At 36.5% G+C, this 21,014-nt stretch overlaps 1 protein-coding gene across 7 annotated transcripts in view; it reads left to right on the top strand.

Moving 5' to 3' along the window:
• ETV1 (ETS variant transcription factor 1) overlaps positions 1-21,014 on the top strand; it is a 94,241-nt gene that overhangs the window by 55,120 nt on the left and 18,107 nt on the right. For all 7 annotated transcript variants that reach the window (XM_061164999.1, XM_061164997.1, XM_061164998.1 and 4 more), the window contains 2 exons: positions 2,143-2,390; positions 20,268-20,336. In XM_061164999.1, coding sequence (XP_061020982.1) covers positions 2,143-2,390; positions 20,268-20,336 — 317 coding nt within the window. The remainder of the gene's footprint in view (positions 1-2,142; positions 2,391-20,267; positions 20,337-21,014) is intronic.

Here is a 21,014-nt window from a genome sequence, read left to right as displayed (position 1 = left end):
ATTGGAGACTGCGAACAGCCGGCCCGGAACTAGGAGAGGGAAGCTCAGGTCTTTTCCCAGTGTCCCCCGCGGAGCGTGGAGGCCAGCACCAGCTGGCCCATCCCAGGAAAATCTCTGAAGCCGTATGTTTCTGAGGAGGATTTCTTGGAGAGCTCTCGCCAACAAATGACAGTCCCTCAGTTATAAATGGCACATTTGCTCTGGGAACAGATCCTGTCCCCAAATAGCCCCCTCCAGCCCAGCACCCAACCTCTCTCAGGGAACACTTCGTGGCCAACTGGGCTGCACCCCACTTCCTCCCCTCAGCCTCTCTCTGCTCCTCGGTCCAGCCCTTTGGCACTTTTCCCTGAACCCACTGTGCAGGAGTCCTGTCTCTTTTTCTCTGTTTCCCACCACGGAGACGCTGTTTTTCTGTACCCGAGTTCATCAGCATGCTCTCCTTACCCATGCACTGTCTTCCAGAAGCTTCTAAGTCCATTTCTCTTTACCATCAGTCAGAAGAACGTAACCACAAACTTGTAGTTTCTTAGGAAGCATATGTGTGTTGATATATGCATGGTCCTCAGTGAGTACCAACTGGAATCACGTTGACTCCTGCAAACAAATGGCTTGACTCTTTTTTTTTAAACAAAGCTTTTAGCAGAAGTATTATTAACTTCTTTGTATGGCTTCCCAAGTGAGCAAGAGTTCTTATTTTAACTTCAAGTTACAATTTTCTCATTCCCTCCTTGACAGTTCTTAATGATAATTTCTGTTTCTTTTTTTGGCTAATGAAATAAGCAAGAGAAGGGAAATGAATGCAGTGCCAGTTAGCCTAACTGTTTGGCAATATTTGAGTTTCTAAGTTGGTTTTCTGCAGGTGTAGGTGGAATTTCAGTGCTTTTCAATGGCAGCTGGTGAGGCTAGAGTTAAATCACTGGGCGGAGTGTTCTGAGAAACGCTAAAGCAGTTGCTCTGCCATTCTTTTGCTTTTCCCTTGTTTTCATTTAACGTTACCAAAATTAAATGTTAACTCTCCAAATTAAAGTCACAGGAATGCTTTTAGAAGGGTGTAGGGGAGTTAACAGGCATACATTTGCTCATAGAAATGTCGTATAGTTTATTTTTAAGCACTCCTGGGCATTTTAGAGCACTTTTAACTCTTTAATTAATCCACATCTTTGTGGTGGGTCAGTGGTATTAGGATGAGACACGCAGAACTGAATGATGATGTGATGAGTCAGTCAGTACAGTAGATGACCAAGAAGGAAGGAGTCTAGAAACTCACCGTCAGAAACTGCCGAGGCCTTGGAGCTTCCACGTGACCTAACATCATGACGTGTTGAATGCTATGTGATGCAGGCATGTTCTTTCCATCTTCAGAGGGCTGCCGTAATATTTTATGCTCATTTTTATCAACCTGATATTTTGTCTGAAACTCTTGGAAGCCAGTCCAGTGTTCTTACAGTAAAGAAGTGGTCTTTAAAAACTAGCTTGGATTCATTCTCTGTAATATTGCCCAGTTTAATTTCTCACTAGAATACAGTGTTCTTTAGGACATTGTTGAAGATGTAAGAGTCCCACCCATTTGAAAAATCCCACCCATTTCCTTTCTTCTTTCCTCAGTAACTGATGGTAAGAAATGGAAAACCATTAAGGAGGTTTTTATTTGGTTGATTTTTTTGTTTGTTGATTAGCTTGATAACAATTAAAAGATGATGCAATTTGAGATCAGATTCTTTCCAGAGTCTCTGTTCTGCTTTTTTTTCCCTTGTCTATAATTATTTGAACTCACTTCATAAGGAAACTTGGTGAGTGTCGAGTTGATTTCTCATGGGGCATTTTAACTGTCAGGGTATGTATTTCTTGCAAATGCTACATTGCGCTCCTTAGCCTTGCTTGATGCCCATCTTTAACTTCTGGTAACATACTGAAATGGTGCTGAATGGAACTAATTAGAAGAGGAACACAAGGTGTGCTACGATTAGAAAGCATGTTGCTACTGAACCAGGAAGGAGAAATCTCATCTTCATTAAAGATTTACACTGTGGGTCAGCCAGCTGGTGTCACGTTCACTAACTAAGCGGTTAAAAATTGTGCCAGTATTTTTAAAGGGTATTCCTTGTTACCTTTTTATTTGAAATGTGCTCTCTTATTCCCCAGATTTCGCCGCCAACTTTCTGAACCCTGTAATTCCTTTCCTCCTTTGCCAACAATGCCAAGGGAAGGACGTCCCATGTACCAACGGCAGATGTCTGAGCCAAACATCCCCTTCCCACCTCAAGGCTTTAAGCAGGAGTACCACGACCCAGTGTATGAACACAGCACCATGGTTGGTGGTGCAGCCAGCCAAAGCTTCCCCCCTCCTCTGATGATTAAACAGGAGCCCAGAGATTTTGCATATGATTCAGGTAGGCCTGTGCTTTAAGTTACATTTATGGTATCTTTTCACTTGCTTGTCCCTTTCATTGGTGTTGGCTGCAGTTTAGGTGGCTCCTGACCGTTTTTTGGTGGAAACTTTCTGATTTATTCCTTCTTTGAATCTTTCTCTTTATGTTAAGGGTTGGACTTTCAAACCATTTTGGCATGAGTCGACGGTTGAAAGAGTGTCTAGAATTGAAACCTGTTTGAGGAAAAGTACAATTTGTAAAATTAAGCTCTCTTATCTCAGGCCAGGAAAGTAACAGGGCTGTTCTATTCTTAATTCTGGGCTTTTTTTTCCATTTGGTCCTGTGGCATTATTTAATGACAGTATTTACAGAAGGTAATATTTTGTACTAACTTATTGCTTATTAACTGTTTTTTTCTTTATTGGTATGGCAAGATTCCAAGGGTTCAAAAAGAAGAATTCTTCCATATTGGACAAAGAATAGCAAAAATAGCAATAATAGAGCTTAGCTCTCATCTCATTGAGCCAGAAAGGCCCTGCTAAGTAGTATGTCAAAATGGAGAACTGGGGTTACCTGGAAATAAAGAACATTTTCATCTATTGTTAATGTTACCAAAAACTTTGCCTATATTCAACCTTGAGAACTCAGAAAAATTACTTAATCTGTGTTCATTTTATTTTACAAAATGAATTGAATACATTCAAAATGAATTACATTCAAAATACACTTACAAAATAAATTGTCTTATATTGAAACAAAATGAATTTTTTTTACAAAATGAATACATTTTGAATTGTCTTACGATTCAAAATCAAGACACCTGCCTTGGGAATTTTGAAAAATAGTATGAAATAAAAGCTAATGCTTCTAAGAAGGGCACCAGGCAAAAAAACTGCTAACATTACTATAAGTATGATCAATAGATGGTTGTAGACTTAAAAATATTTGAAAGCAAAGTGACTTCCTTTCACGTGGATACAAAGTTATGGATATTCTTTATGAAGGAACTATTGCTTCTGTAGGCATAACTCTGCTGAGTTTTTCTATCAGTTCCACTTGATGAAGGAAATCTGTCTCCTGGTCTTGTTTCCTTGTCTCAAGTTAACTTGTATAAAGTTACCTGTTTCATTATAAACTGATCTTAAAGCTCAGCAAGAAGGAGCCCTACTGAGAGCCTCCTTCTGGCCATCCTGTCTCACTGGGTAAGAAGTTCAAAGAACTAAGGGGAATTTCTGCTGAGAGACTGACTCTACTGCTGGAAGGTACACTAGCTGCCCAGGACCCATGCCTTCCCTGCCCAGTCAGCCGAGTCTACTTCCAGGACCGGAGCAAGTTCATCCCAGGCCTGGTTACACAGAGCACATTGCTCTTGTGTATACCTCTTAAGTCCAAGGAGGTGGCCAAGGGGCAGCTGTTTGTGAGAGGATGGGGATGGGGCTTGGTTGTAGCCATAGGTTTGGTGTGTGAGTCCTGTGGTATGGAGCAGTGTGGGCTTGAGGGATATAAGAAGTGAGGCAGGAAATGGGTGGGCTGGGGTCTGAAGACTGAAAACGCTCCATACCATTTTCTCTTTCAGTTCTCATCCTAGAAATTTCCCCAAAGTCAAGGTTTGATCTGGCCCTCCAAGTTGCTATGTTGTCACATTTTCAAATAGGAAAAGAGAACGTTATTTATTTATGAGTTTGTTGGACTGATTCATGGTTTTAAAAGTTTTTTTTTTTTTTTTTTTTAAGATGTTTTTGATATGGACCATTTTTTAGATCTCTGTTGAATTTGTTACAAGATTGCTTTTGTTTTATGTTTTGGTTTCTTGGCTGCTAGGCATCTGGGATCTTCCTTCCCCAACCAGGGATCAAACCTGCACCCCTTGTCCTGAAAGGCAAAGTCTTAACCATTGGACCACCAGGGAAATCCCCACATTGTTCTAAAAATTTAAACATATGGTGTGAGGGACTTTATTTGAATGCTTGTCCCAGACCCTGTAATTTCAAGACCATCCTAAAATGTACCATAGTGGTTATAGTTTAGAGCCTTTTATATTTGTCTATGATTTATGTGCATAATTAAGAACCCTGCACTACAATGGGCTTTATTCTAGATAAGGTTTGTTTTTTAATGTAAATTTCTAATCCTGTTAACTGATGTTATCTTGATTCTCCAAACCACATTTTAATTTGCTACACAGTTTCTTGAATTCATTGTGATTTCAAGAAACTTTACATGTAAATCATTTAAAATAGCCCAAATAATTGGTTCAGTAGGACCTGCAAGGCATAGCATTTTTAGAAATTTCTTCATGTTTTCTAGAAATGATTTTATATCTCAGAAAGATTATAATTGGACTCATTTTCTTGATTCTTTGGTTTTCCATATATTTATATTATTATATGTAAATATGCATATATTTATATTATATAACATTCTCCTTATATTTATATCATATGTAAAATTATATATAACATGGTATTGAGAATGTGTAACTTTTCTTAAGGAGATGTGAACCAAATAAAAAGATTTAAGTAATCCAATGAGGGCAAAAAAAAAAACAACCTGATACTGTGAGGTTTAATTGCATTAGTTTTGGGCCATATGTAATATAGAGTTCTAAGTCAGTTGCTGTCTGGCCTTCAGAGGCACAGATTCAGTTACTTACAACCAAAAAAGGATAGTCCATTCTTTAGCTCAGCCTGCTAAAATCAGATACCATCATTTGGAAAGCTTAGACAGCAGACATTTAACTCTCACAGTTCTATAGGCTGGAAAGTCCAAGATCAAAACTGCCAGCAGATTCATTTCCTGATGAGTCTCCTCTTCCTGGCTTGCAGATTGCTACTTATGCACTGTGTCATCATGTAGCAGAGAGCGACAGAGCTCTGGTCTCTCTTTCTCTTCTTATAAAGATACTAATTCCACCATGAGGGCCCCACCCTCATGACCTGGTCTTATTCTATTTACCTCTCAAAGCTCTCCTCTCCAAATACCATCATGTTAAGCATTAAAGCTTCACAATGAACTTTAGGGGACTTGATCATTCAGTCCATAAAGAGTGCAGTATCCTATTTTAAAGGTACATAGGGCATCTTTTTTGTAAGTTACCATATACCTTGCAAATGACTTGTGGAATATTTGTTTAATATTTAAGAAGTTGTTAATATATGTTAATTTCTCCCCTTAAATTATATTTCAAGTTGTTAAAGTTGGACAGTACCTTTGAATTCTAATTTCAATATTGCCAATACGATACAGTTCAGTTTTGCTTGAATAGTTAAATAGTAAATCCATCTTCTGAATGGGTGTGGTCTAAAGAACTATAGTAACTGTGTAATGAGGGCTGATGAAAAATTAACCTGTGCCTTTCAAAATGTGTTACACTGACTTCCCAGTTGCTGCAATTAGGTTGACACATCTGCATATGGCAGTCATTGCTGTCACAAGTATGATCTCCAGATATTTTGTTTTATTGTCTTTAGTTCTTGCATCCTTGCTGGCAATTTATTAATCTTTTTTAGAAAATTTAATGTATTTATCACTGCATCATTGAGTGCTTAGTTGACTTACTGACGTTGAACAAATAGCACATTAGAAAATATGTGATTTAAAGACAATGCGAAAAACATTTCATAATCCTTTTATTCAGCATCTATGATCCACAGATTGTCCTTTAAGAAGGCCTCTAGAACTCTTCATTGCTTAATTCAATATAACATAAATGTTGTGAAAATAAAAGAAGCTTTGTAAGTGAAAAGGCAACATGATTATGCTCTAATAAAGCCTGACATTAATTATGACATGGGAAATGGAAGGTCTATTAGTCATAATTATAATTACAGGAATGCAATTTCAACTGCTGAGTATTTAAGCTAAAAATTACAAAATATTATGTTAGTAGAGTAGAAATTTTTATGAAGAGAAAGGGAAAAAAACTTGGATCAGAGGGCTCTGAAAAGATAAAAAAACAATTGATATTTAGGGCCAATTTGATGAACCAGTACAATATCATCATGATTATGATATTAAGTTCTCAACAGTCCAGTACAATAATAGATGTAACTATCTATTATTGTTATTTTCCTTCTCTGTGTCTCTAGCCTAATATCGCTGCACAAAGCAGGGACACAGGCTTTTTGTTGGTTGGTTGGGTTTTACTGAATCCAATCTGATTTCTTCTTTTTTGCCCCTGTGGCCGAGTGACTCCGTAAAAAGACTTGAATAAGCACTGTGTGCTTCATCCATATGAAGTGCATCCAATACAGTACTCTATTTAAATAAAATTGTGGCTGTTTTCCCATTTGCATACTCACAAATGAGGTTTTGCAGATTCTGAATGCCCAATGAGGTAAATATTTTAGATATTCGCAACAACATATTTTGTTAGAATTTATGCGTTCATTGATTGGTCTTTCGTTTTGGTTTTGGAGAGCTAAGGGTAGTATTTTTAGGAGAGTGGTGAACACATGAAACTAAAGTTTAACTCAAGAAAATATCAGCACAAAATGTTCATACACTTTGATCAAGTTTTTTCACTGTCAGAAAATCATCTTATGGAAGGGAAGACACATGATGAATATTTAGTGGTGGAGGAATATCATAGAGCAATTGGTAATGTAAGTTATGGCTCTCAATAGCAAATATTATGCAGTCATTAGAAGTCAGACTTTTAATAATATTTAATGAAATGAGACTATTGAGTAAAAAAATTATACATGTCAGCTGTGGCTCAGGCAAAAATAAGACCCAGTATAGATATACTGTAGCACTATATATGCCGTGATATTATCGTCAGTATCTACTTTGTCTGTAAAGTGCTTTGTCTTTTAATTGTGCTTAGTACAGCTTTTCTAATCAGACAGAGTACGTATTAAACTGTCAAGTATCAACCAATTTAGAGTTGAAGAAGAAAAGTGTCCAAGTTAATCACATCAGTCCCATAAGTAAAAGGAAGGCTAAATAAAGAAGGACATAGTCTCATTTGTTGCAAACCTGGCTTTGTACTCCTTTGTTTCCAGGGCTGCCTTAGAGAGGGAGGAGAATGATTATGATCCTTGGTCAGTTTCAGGTTCATCCTTGCACTGTGCTGGCAGCCCCATTATTTAATGCTCTTATGTTACTTTGCATTTGGGGTTGTTACTAAAAATCTTAACCCAGTAGTTGATTGGAGAGGTGATACCTTAATAAAGTGTTTTTAACACTCAGGGCCTATTCTGTTACTTTAATTAATTTGAAAAACTGCCTTCCCCCCATGTGGTGGGGCAGTTTTAGCCAGGAGCTGGGAATGAAGAAGGGAAAGAACTTGCAGAGACAGGAAGAAGGGTTTCTGAAATAAGAAAATGGGGGAAAGCACATGCTTGTCGCTTTAGGAGGGAAGGAAGTAGTTCAGGAGGGTAGGGGAGAAAGCTGGGATCCTGTTTTCTAAGGAAAATGTTTCTGTATTTTGTAATTGTGTTTTTTAGGCTCATTCCCTCTGGTACTGATGAGGCCTTCTTTCAGTTTGGAGGCATGTCACATGTATGGGTTGGCAAATGCAGCATTCTTTTCAGTTGGGAAATTGACACAAATAGCTGTTTCATAGAATCATAAGTCTTTAAGCTCATGAAAGCTCTTGGGGATCACCTCATTGAAATTCCTTCTTTACACTCCACTGTAGAGATAGAATGTCCAAGGCTTATTCAGGTTAACTTACCATCAGTTGCACAGCTCTGTGAAACAGCCTTAGTTTTCTTATTCTTAGTTAGTGTACAGTTCACAGTCTTTCTATATAATTGTCCAAAGTAAAGTTCTTTAATTCATAATTTGTTAGATGTTGTATTTATTCTTCTCTCTAATTTTAGCCTGAATATTTGCATTTGATTTTAAAAAGCTCTACATGATACAGGGTAATGAAAGCATTTGCACTGAAACCTAAGGTATGCTTTGCCTAATTTGAAGGCATTCTTTTCATGTTAGATAGTCCTCAAATTTTATTCTGATTGTTAGGTACTCACTGTTGTAAGATAGGAAAATATAAAACCTCAAATGATATTTTGGATTAAAATGTGTTCTGTCTCCTTTTTAAAAATACACCATAAACATCATCAAAATTTGAGATTGTCAGATAAGTGACTTTTCCTAATAGTTCTTCTGAAAAAGGATGAATGATAATTAGAAGGAAAGGTAGCAAATCAGTGTCATAGCCAGCTAAAGAATTCTTTGATTATGTGAACTTTGAGTTTGTCTGAGCCTTCTTTCTTAGTGCACTTCACTCTTTGAAAACACTTGATCGCTTGATGGCTTAAAATACAAGAGTCATTTTCAAACTGGTGTCGGCTCAATCTATTTTTTAGTAGAAAACTTATGAAGAACTGTAATATGTAAAGAAAGTTTACATTTGGAAAAATAAGATGGGCCTTTTCTCACTTTCATTTTTAAATCCAAGCAACCCTTTTTATGTTCACCATGTACTACTTCATCATCTGAGGACTTAATGAATGCCAGTAGACAAACCTTCAAATTTAGAGAATAATTATCTGTTCTTAGCATGTAGAAAAATTATATGTAGGCAGAGAAATGATAAAATAAATGCAAAATATTTAGCTCATGTTAAATATGTTAAAAACTAGAAATGTGTTTAACTTTCAACTGTCAGAACTGACAAATATATCTGGTACTCACATAGGCCCAAGCTGGCACTGCAGTCATCGAGTTAAATAGTCTTGGGTTTCTGAAATGGTGAGAGAAAATTTTTATGTTGTAAATGTTATTCTGTGTTTTGCTGTGTTGATGGGTACTCATCTTAAATAGCAAAGAAAATAGAGAAGTAATTCCTAACATTGCTCTTTGTGAGCATTCTTAGAATTTTCCTTGTAAAATTTAGAATATGGTTTTAAATTTATGGGATGAAATCAATAGCTAGTAGAGCAAGAAAAAGATAATTATTTTCTGCAGCCACATAGAAATATGAGTAAATAGTGCTTTATTGGGTTGAAGACAGGGCCTCATCCGCTGGTTCAGCTTGCTCAAAATTGAAAACAGACAGTTCAGAAGGCTAAATTTACTCAGTGGTTTATTTCCAAATTATTACTATTCTGATTGTTACACTGCTACCACTGTAGTAATATCTTAGGAATTCTGTCATCAGGATATCTTATTTTTTTTTTTATTGACTCCTTTATAAGAGGAGATACGTATTTATTTTAGGGAAATTGGCCTCATATATGTTTTATGATAAGCATTCTTACATGCTTAATGAACAATTGGTTTATACATAAGGAAACAACCAAAAATATCATACAAGAAATAATAAGGAGTGGAGTGAAGGCAAAAGAGAACTGTTGAAAATGCTAATTAGATTTAGATGGGACAGTGAGAGTAGAAAGGCTCCTGATACTTATTTTACACTTCCGGCTCGACCATAAAGCTTTGTCGTTTCCGCAATGGAAGGCCCCGAGGCTGACAATTATAACTTTAATTTTTAAAAAGATGAAATAATGACATTTGTAAATATTCAGCTTTACTTCATTATTTTTACTTACATATCTTTGAACCACCATGAAAACTGATTCTAAATACTGAAATTTTTTTTAAGCCTTGAAAAAAGAATATTATTCAAGAATTAGTAACTGAATATATATTGACTCTTCAGTGTTCTTCTTCTGTTCTGTATTCTCTGTGGATGACATAATCTAGGTTTCCTTACCATCTCTCCTCCTGGCTATGTCAACTATTTTAATTTTAGTTCAAAGTTAAATAATGGTGGTAACTTTATTTTCTATCATTCTATTTGGCAGATATTAGAAATTAGAAGATAAATATTAAATTATTATAACATCATATTAGGAAATCTTGCACACATTTAAAACCAAAGACCATACATTTTTCGTGTTCCTTCTCATTCCTTCTTCTGTAGGCATAGTGAAGATTCCTTGAGAAATCAGTTAAAGATCTATCCAGGGATTGTTGACTGCAGCCATTTTGCAAAATGGCTTCAGGTCACTGGAAGAAAGAAGTATTTTCTTCCTTTCAGAGTCAAGGACCAAGTTACAGATGGCTGATAAAACCCATGATATGTTTTACCAGTATTTGGTAGTGGACTGAGTCTTTACAAATCATTCCCTTAATTGCTCACAAATAGCTTTCTTCCCTCCTAAAAACTCTAGATATTTTTAAGTATTGCCATCTTTAGTAATTTCCAGTGTAGGGATAATTATGGTTCCATGAACTTTGGCCTTTTGTACCTGATATTTAACACTCCCAAAGGCCAAGCCTTGGCCCTACTCCATGACAGAACATCGTTTGCTTATGGTCACATTTTCTCCGGAAACATGGCAACTGATTTTTTTTTTTCCCTCTTAACATTAAAATTGTCACTCAAAGAACTGGAAAATCACTTGAGAATTTAAAGGAATGGGTTATTGGATCATTCAGAAAATAGTAACATCTTACCTGTTTCTCCAACATCCAAAGATAATTTTCTTTTATTCAGCCAGTTACTTGTGGATTAGTAGGTCACATAATCTCTGATTTTTAGGTGCTTCAAATGTGAAAAGTGATGGTGGTGTCTTCCTAATTGATCTTGTTATTATAATAGAGGTCATGGGTTGGCCTCACAACTTGACATTGCCTTTTTTTGCTTATCAGATCTCATATGAGTTTTCCTGATTCAGTTCTGAGTGAAAATAGCAAATCTCTCCAAGATTTGGTCCACTCTGTCAGTTTTTCTAAGAAATACTTCAATATGCTCTAAATCTACAGTTACCGTAAGTGGCATTGGCTAGTGATTTGATTTGAGAATTGAGACCATGGTCTGGATTTACTCTTTATGCATTAACACAGGTCAAATGGACAGGGACTGCATTTTAAGTCAGTAATGGAAGGCTGAAGGCTGTTTTAAACCAATCATATCAGTTTTACCCATGACTGATTGATCCCTAGAGGCAGAGCCCTGTAAGCATTTCTCTTACATGAATGGACTCTATAGAGCCTGGAGTTTCATTCATAAAATGGAGACTAAAAGGAAAAACATACAGACGCACACACACACAGACACACTCTGACTCTCTGGAATGTCCATTTATACAGAGCTGAAGGGTGTAGTGTTCCATCAGCTGCTGCTTCTGCCAGTTGACTGGAAGTAATGATTAATGCTCATTGGTCCTGCCTGCATGTAACCTGACACTATTTATGGCCGTGCAGTGTTCATAATGTATAGTGAACGGAGAAGACAACATTCTCAAATCAGAAACATAAACAGGAACTTGTGGGTCTGAATTCCATTCAAATATGTCATTTCAGCCACACAGTGTTTGTCTAACTTGGATTTTACAGGCAGGAAAGGGGGAAGGGAGGGATGGTTGGCTTGTGAGTTGTACTAGCATGAAAAAAGGGAATTAGAATGGGGAGAGGAGTGTACTTTTTTAGGGTGGGATTTTTAGTTTCTTTTTAAAGAAAATGACCACGATGCTTAGGCCCAGAAATGCTTATTCCAAGTGGGTGAAATGAATATACAACTGTTTTCACATGTACAACTTAAGATTTGCAATTAAATGAGACAGTTTAAGGATGTACATTTGAATCTCTCCCTGTGTGTGTTTCATAAGTGAATAAGAGAGGGCAGATAAATATTGTTTTACGAGTGTATGTATCTGAGTATGTATTTTTAGGTTTGGAATATTGTTATAGAATTTTTTATACTCTATCCTTTAGTGACTTACCTATTTAATAGTTTAGAGAAAAAGGAGACTTTATATTTCATAAAATATTTTTACCTAACATGTGTATAACTTAGTGGAAATCTTTTCAAGGAACTTTTGTCAAATTAAATGGCTCATTATTGTTGTTATCCTGTATGTGCATTTTCTATTGAGCTGCTTCTAACACAGTCTTGAAAATTTTACAGAGACAGCTATTCAAAGGCACATGTGAAAAACAGAGCCAGGCAAAGCTAAAAGAATGACATGCATGTGTCATTGTGATGGATTTACTGTTCTCTGACGTTTAGAAAAGTATCCTTAAATGTTCCTTTCTGCTAACCCTTCCACTCGGTGTGGGCGCTCACAGTTCACTGTTTTCATCCACTTGTTTTTATTATTCTTAGTGTTAGAAAATAAAACCACCCACTTTGTATGACACTGGAAACATTATACTGAACCCTGGACCTGTTAGCTGTTTACTGCTGGTGTCATGCTGAGCGGGTGGTGTTACCTCTTTTGTCCTCAGCTGCGTCATTCATAGAAAGGGACAGACGATCCCCATACCTCTTGCGTTTTTGTGCTGCGGTCCATGGGGCCGCAAAGAGTTGGACAGGAGTGAGCAACTGAACTGAACTGACTGAAGGATTCAATATGACTGTGCTTGTAAAGTGCTCAAGTACTAAGGGTCCAGGCAGTTATAAAAAGGATTTCTGCTGGTATGATTTTTATCCTCTCGAGATTTCCTCCAAGATTGTTGCTAGTTCTTGAATGAAATGCCACCGTGATATCTAACATTTACAATACACTTTGGTGCTAAAGGATAAGACAGAATTGAGATGTTCTTACGTTAAAATAATCATGTTGTGTATGGCCGATAAGCCACTGTAGTATTAGGACATTTCTAATTTAATGAAACAATCCTCCTTAACGTATTACTAGGACTACCCGTGTTCAAAGCAAGTAGATGAAATCATCTGAATCCTGTGGTGATCCAAGGAGAAATGAAAGTGAGAGGACAAATTCATGGTGTATTTTTTCAGATCACGTGGATTCCAGAAAGGGAACAATTCAGTATTGAAACTCATCATAAAAAATGAGTTTTTTTTTGTTTCGTGGCTTGTTTGGGCAAGCCAGAAATTGTTTCGTGGCTTGTTTGGGCAACTAATGGTATCTTTTCTTTTAAACTTCTACTAGTTGTCAGAAGTTTAAGACTAATATTAATAAATAGTCAAGGTTAAAATTGTGCTTATTTTATGAAACTGTATTTCCTATCATTTCAGCTTTATTTTCAACTCTTGACAACGAAACCTCCACAGGCTTGTAAAACTTGTAAAAGAGTGAGCCAGCTAGATCACAATAAGCCAATCCTGTTTGAATGTGGTTGTTATTTGTGTAGGATATTGTCCTCACCCTAAAAACAGATGCTTCCAAGAGAAGTTTGTGGTAAAGTCTATGCTGTTATTTTAGATTATGTTGTTCAGTCACTCAGTCATGTCTTACTCTTTGCGACCCCATGGACTGCAGCAAGCCAGGCTTCCCTGTCCTTTAGTTCTTTTAGATTATATAGCCTTTAAGTTTTAAAAACATCTGACTGCAGATCACTGTTTTATGCTTTTTTTTTTTTCTTTTGTAAAGCTTTGCAAACACTATTCTGGGCATACAAAGACTGACATAGTTCTCTTTCTGTCCTCAAAAACGTAATCTCCTATGTCATCAGGAGATTCAGTACATCTGAACTGTGACAAAAGAAATATCTCTGCAGATTTTACATTATTTATTTTTACAGTGTACTAAAAATCCTAATGACAAATTTCCCATCTAAGTGTGAATGAAGTAAAACTCCAGCTTTTCTGCCTTCTTCACATGAGTTTCAATGACTACGTTGTTACATTCACATAGAAATTTTGTGAGTGACAACAGACACCTCTTATAAAACTTGACTTTTTTGCCATCACACTTGATTTCGCCACACTTTGATTCAAGCATACTAATACTGGGCCTTATTTTTAGAACTAATTGTTTTCAGGTTTGTTACATAATAGAAAGATTGTATGGGTGTAAAAAAAAATTCTCACATTAGCATCTTTTTCAGGGAACTTGATAAAATATGTTTTCTTGATCAGCTATACAAAAATCTATTTATGTGGCAAGTGGATATGCAGAGTCAAAGGATGATACACTAGTATGTATGTGAATAGTTTTGCTTTTAAATACATCCTTATGAAGTTTATGTTATTTATGTACCCTGGAAAACCTTCTGATTTTAAATGTTAAACTGTGAGTTTGCCAGGAAATGAGTAGAAACAAAAAAATTAAATTTAAGACAGACAAAACTTAGGCAAGATCTGTCATAATACTCATGTTTCTTGAATGAAGGTGATGTCATTAGTTCTTGGTACAGCTCAGTATTTTTTTGGTAAATGTTTTTGCAAAACTTATTTAAACTCCTGTGTTTACATTGAAAGGCGCACACACACAAACATATTTCTCACCAAGTACCTGTTAATGTCTGATGTATGTCAACATACTCATTTTGGCCCTGGGCTTTTAATGTGCTAAATTTTCCACTGTCATCATTATACATTAAACAAATTTAGGTGAACTTGACTTTCTCACATCACCTCCTCAAGGAGTGAGTGAGTTACGTATGTAATCAGTCCATCCCTGCATTGCACACTGATATGAAAGTAAAAATCACATTAAAATACAACATCCAATGTTGTACTATTTTACTGGGATTTCTCATTGACTCTTAGAGATTTGAATGCTTAATTAAGTTATCACACCGGTTATTTTTTTTTTAGGAATTTAACTACAAGCATCAGATGAAAGCGAGGTGCTTTTCCTCTTAATTAGAATTTGCAATCTGGAGTGTTTTCAGGTTTGTACACTATTTTGTAACAAACAGTTTCAAGACATTATAGGGATGTCTCATACAAATGTGGCAGATAGTTCCTCTCTGATCTGGCCTGTTCAGCTCCTAGAAACTTTAGGCAAACCATGCCCTGGAGAGGAACCTTCATTCTGTGCAGGGTAGCACTTAGGCAAACCAGAAAAGTACCTGGCAAATGCACAACTGCCCTTTGTGGGCAGATCTTTGGTAGAGCTTCCCAAATCAGTGTTATATTTCCCAGTGCAGCTGTAAGTGCGGGTCAAGAAACAGAAACTGAGCTTTTAGTTTCATACCTTCATATCTTTATTTAAAGGAAATTTTAACAGTATTACTAAAGGTGAAGATTAATCAAGTCAGGTGGTTTAGGGTGTTGGTTTACTGTTAACTTCCCCCACAGTGATTAGGGCATTAAAGTAACAACAGTGTTCTGCTGCTTTGCATTTTTGCAGCATATTAGATCAGCTTTCATCACCATGAACTCATCTGTGACAAATTATAAGCCATTTAGTTTCTGCAAGCTGATTTGGCTGTGTCTTTATGTCATGCTCCTTGATCCATAAGTTTCAAAATTTAAAAAAATCCTTTATCCTAAATTTAATATACATGGTTCAATTTACAGACTGAATTTAAAATTTTTTAAACAAAAGTCCAAATATAGCAACAAATATTGGGGGATAATACTGCAAAAAGGAAGCTCAAAAGAAGTACCTCCAAATATTTTGAAAATATAATGGAGCATCTCACTTAAACCTTACACATCATAAATTTATAATGAATTTAAAATCAATATTTTAAATATCACAGGTTAATATATTTATGAAGAATATTACTGAGTAAGCATTGAATAAGCAATGTCAGCCATCTCGGTAGATACCTTATATAAGAATAAAAAATTAAGATACAAAAATAATTTTGATACATAATTACTTTTTGTTGTAAGTACTGTCGTTCACACACTTTAAATACTTGTGAGATTCACTTAAAAATAGATTCTGTTAATAATAAGTACCTTGTATTGAATTCTTAGTGTTCTCAGAAACTGGGCATAATGTTATCCATGGCTTGTTCCATATGGTCTTATCTTTGAAGGAAATCACTGTGATTCCCATTTTACAGATGTGGAGATTGAGAGAGATGTTAAATAACTAACAAAATGTTTTGCTCCCACAAAATATCAGAACTGAGATTTCAAAACTAGGTTTCTTAGATGACAAGGTATATGTTTGTAATCACTGCCATACTAATGATCCTAAGATTATAATTATGGATGCACATTAAGACATGTAAATATTCAGTCGTCTTAACATTTGTGCATAGGCTAAACTGCAGCTTATGATTGTCACTGAAGTTTTTTTCATGAATAAACATAAATGAATATGTATGAAATTGCCTCCATTCCCTGCTACAAAACATTTGCCTTTGAAGTCGCCACTTGGCTAGTTTGGATCTGAGTTGAGCATTTAGCAAAAGTTAAAATGTAATGCCAAACTTCATCGGTTGGATTTTTTATTAGATAAGGTAGAAATGAAAGCAGCAGGCAATTTAATTAGCAGTAATTTTTCTGGGCAAGTCATTACTTTGATGAACTTCAGAGCAATGTTTATGGCTCCTAATTAACCATGTTAGTCATTTGATTGAATAATCACTTTGGAAATGTTTCTACAATTTGATTAGAGTCTGACCCACTCTGATGGTCATAAATTAACCGATATCACTTTAGGATAACATGACTTTAGTTACTTTAGGGAAATAAACTCCTCTTAACCATATTTTTTTTAGGCTTCTCTTTTCTGTATAAAGGATGCTGAATTTAAAGACAGACTGAATTTAGACAATGCAGCCGAGTGTCTCAATTTCAAGAGCTAGATGTTAATTTTATTTACTCTGAGGTGTGATAAATAGTATAAGAGCTGGCATAAACACAAATATATTCTCATGTATGCATGTTTTTTTTCTAAATTGCTGTTTGGTCCTTTTTTTTTTAGAACTTAGATCACAAGTTGAGCCTTTGGAAGTGTAATAGAAGCCTGGCACCAGGTGTATTTTATGTCATTAATTTATGGTGAATTTTAAATTAGTATACTTTAAACGTCATAGATTAATAAGTAGAATTTATGAAGAATATTAAAGCACAGCAGAAAACAATAAATCGTCCAGTTTGGTAAATACCTGAGTGTTAGTGAAATGACCCATCGAATCCTACCTTTGATGTCAAATGTCTAGTTTTCCAGAGTTATATGCTTGTTTTGTGTGATGTTGGAGTACTTTTATAAACTGGCCCTTCAACTTTCTCAGAAATGCTTGAACTTCTCTTCTCCCCCTCTGGGGAGGAAGGACTACATTTAGTCCCACTTATATATAATAGAGTTTAACCTGTACGTTTTCTAGCTGCCTCCAGAGCCAGCCAGCTGTTTTCACAGCCACACTGCAGCTGAGCAGCAGTCAGTAAAAGTATTTAGTGGCGGGGTGTCAACATCAGTTCAACAAAATGCTTGCCTCTAAGCAGCTGCTGAGCTGATGGCAGAGTCATTAACACAGTCCCTTCCAGGCCCAGCTGCATGAGGGACCTTATGCCTTGGCAATAAATCAAAATAACATTAAACATTAATTTGAAGTACCATTGGTTAAAAAGTTGGGATAAAATGGATTGCTAATTATTTGGTGACCCAGAAGATCAGCTCCATTGCAACCCTATTATAAGCACTGATATCAGAAGACAAGGTTTAACCCTGCCTTGTATAGGGTTGGAACTATAAACTGTATAATACTTTAAAGAAGGCACAGCGCAATAAAATGTTTGAAAATGAGTGTGACACTATTTTCAGCTTGTAAACTATTGATTGCTAGATGCTTTTCAATGTTACTGCTATTAAGGATCGCCATTAAGATATTTTTGACTAAGATTTTATAATATATGTTTTTTTTCTGTGAAATGATATCTCATATTTTGGTTGACATTTATCACCAGGCAAATTTTTAGAAACTCAGATAGACTTTAAAAATGGGAAAAAATAAATAAATAAAAATGGAACATTCCGGACCTAAAAAGAATGACATCTGGGCTAAATAATGGTCATTATCTATTATAGCATGAAAGTTTATAGACTGATAGTTAAAAAGAGAGAAGAGCCTTTAGATTCCAATTCACTTAAATGCTATTACTTGTTCAGAAGTTATATGATTACTACAAGGGGTGGAAAGGAGGTTGTATTCTTATATTAAATAGCAACCTTGTCATATATATTTTAAACATCTATTTTTGTATGTGCTTAGTTGCTCTGTCATGTCCCACTCTTTGCAACCCCATGGACAGAGGAGCCTGCCAGGCTCCAGGTAAGAATCCTGGAGTGGGTTGCCATGCCCTCCTCCAGGGGATCTTCCCAACCCAGGGATAGAACGCAGGTCTCCCACATCGCAGGCAGAGCCCCCAGGGAAGGCCCCCCAACCCTTTTTTTTGTATATGTTTATTTTTGTAGATATTGCTTTAAAATCTTTAGTAATACATACAGGATATAGAATCAACTTAATCATGTTTATGCATCTATGGAAACTATATATGTTATACTCAGATTTGGACCCAGGTTTTAGGTACCTACAACTTATAAAATGTGGAACCTGAAAGAAAAAGTAAATGAAATGGCATATACAAAATTAGGCTTAAGGTCTCAGCAGCACTTTTGCAAATGGAGGGTCTTGAGGTTGAAACTTCAGTCTTCACCGTGAATTGACCTCTGGTTAGGTGAGTGAACTTCCAAACGGAGAGTCAAAGATCAGCCGACTCAGATAACATGTGACTCAGTCCTCTATTTTATATAAACTTTGAAAATGGCTTATCTAAAGTCATATAGCTTTATTAGTAGTAAATGAAGGACCTGAATTTTTATCTTTTCTCTCTTAAATCTGTATTTCTTTCCTTTTCCCTGTGTCTAAGCTGCCCATCACTTCACAGGAAATAGATGGGGAAACAGTGTCAGACTTTATTTTTCTGGGCTCCAAAATCACTGCAAATGGTGATTGCAGCCATGAAATTAAAAGACACTTACTCCTTGGAAGGAAAGTTATGACCAACCTAGACAGCATATTAAAAAGCAGAGACGTTAATTTGCCAACAAAGGTCTGTCTAGTCAAGGCTGTGGTTTTTCCAGTGGTCATGTATGGATGTGAGAGTTGGACTGTGAAGAAAGCTGAATGCCAAAGAATTGATGCTTTTGAACTGTGGTGTTGGAGAAGGCTCTTGAGAGTCCCTTGGTCTGCAAGGATATCCAACCAGTCCATCCTAAAGGAGATCAGTCCTGGGTGTTCGTTGGAAGGACTGATGCTGAAGCTGAAACGCCAGTACTTTGGCCACCTCATGCGAAGAGTTGACTCATTTGAAAAGACCCTGATGCTGGGAGGGATTGGGGGCAGGAGGGGAAGGGGACGACAGAGGATGAGATGGCTGGATGGCATCACCGACTTGATGGAGATGCGTTTGAGTAAACTCCGGGAGTTGGTGATGGGCAGGGAGGCCTGGCGTGCTGTGATTCATGAGGTCGCAAAGAGTCAGACATGACTGAGCGACTGAACTGAACTGAACTGAAGCTGCTAAACGCATTAGATACACAGCCATCACTATGACTCAAGTTTAACCATTAACCAAGTTTTATTTTCTCAGAAATGAATTAAGTTGGTCATACAAGTAAGGCCTTGCTCTTAGGGTAGCAATCCTGTTTGCTATTGGATTTCTGCTGTTGGATTTGTTGCTGTTGAATGTGTTGTTGTTGGATTTCTCTTTTATAGCTTTGCATATGGCCTGTGGGCTTAACAAAATGAAAAGTCAGTCTTGTTTTTGTTTGAAGGAAAAAAAATAGCAGTCATCTTACTAGGCTGAAGTAATTGTAAGAGACATAACAATTTTGTCTTTTCATGATGATTTCTAGCCAATGTTCATGAAATAAACTATGAACGAGTCTTTTATTGATCTTGCCTTGGTTGCCACTGGGTAAACAAATTTATTCCATACATGTCCTGAAATGTCTTTGGACTCATGGCGCTATTTGTGTTGAGGACACCATCACATTTATGTGTTGTTGCTTAGCCAACCTTTAGTTTAGTAAGGTTGGTGTGGGTAAAACTTCGAATTCACACACCGGTTCAGGAGAATCACTGTTCACCATGATATGGTTCTCATCCCTACGTCTCTTGTGCAGGCCCCACCTGCAATGTTAACTGTGTGTTGACAAGTTCCCCTCAGGAGACTCGTGTGTGTTTCTGTTACTTTCCTATCTGCACTCTCTCCACTGATAACAACACGTTTTCAGCTCCAGACTTCTCTTTGACCGATGTTGTTTCCTCTTTCAGAAGTGCCTAGCTGCCACTCCATTTATATGAGGCAAGAAGGCTTCCTGACTCATCCCAGCAGAACAGAAGTTAAGTTTTCCATTATTGAAATTCTTGTAAATACTTGTCAACATAATCAGCCCTCCTCAGGATGCTGTCACATTATCATGATATACGGGAAAAATCACTTAGGTCCACTAAACCATTGTTTTAAAACTTTCTGAAGTAAAAGGAAGATTTTTCGGGTCATGATCTCTTATATTTGTTAACATGAGTCATGTGCATATAAACAGCTGATAAGTGAATTTCTCTGTTCTTTTTTGCCAACAACCACATCCTTTTAAAATAGAACATGTGCTTTATAGATCACCCACCTTACTGCTGTCTGCTGAAATGTATCTTCAAGGAATTTTCAGTTTTGCTTTAGAGAGCTAAGTTGTTGTGTTGAAATAAAATGCAGTTGATTTAAATACAATCACATTTAAATATCTTGGATTTTACATTTGGGGACAAGCAATTGTTAAGCCTCACACAAGAGGCTTAGAAAACGTGTTTTTCTCATGGATGTGTTATAGTAACTTCGGTGGCAAAGTTTTGTTCTAATGGGCATGATATTTGCAAGGTAATGTATGAAAGTTCTTTTATCTGGATAGACTAACCTTCAAAGTATTTCCTGAATTACGTGCACGATCCTTGATGTCAACACTGTGTGTCTTCAGTGAAATGACTTGGATCCATCTTTCTAGGTTGAGTCTAACATTGGTTGTT

The sequence above is a fragment of the Dama dama genome, chromosome 18 (assembly GCF_033118175.1).
Source record: "Dama dama isolate Ldn47 chromosome 18, ASM3311817v1, whole genome shotgun sequence".
Classification (NCBI taxonomy): Eukaryota; Metazoa; Chordata; class Mammalia; order Artiodactyla; family Cervidae; genus Dama; species Dama dama.
Note: the sequence above shows the minus strand (reverse complement) of the source record. Positions and strands in the feature narration are given on the sequence as shown.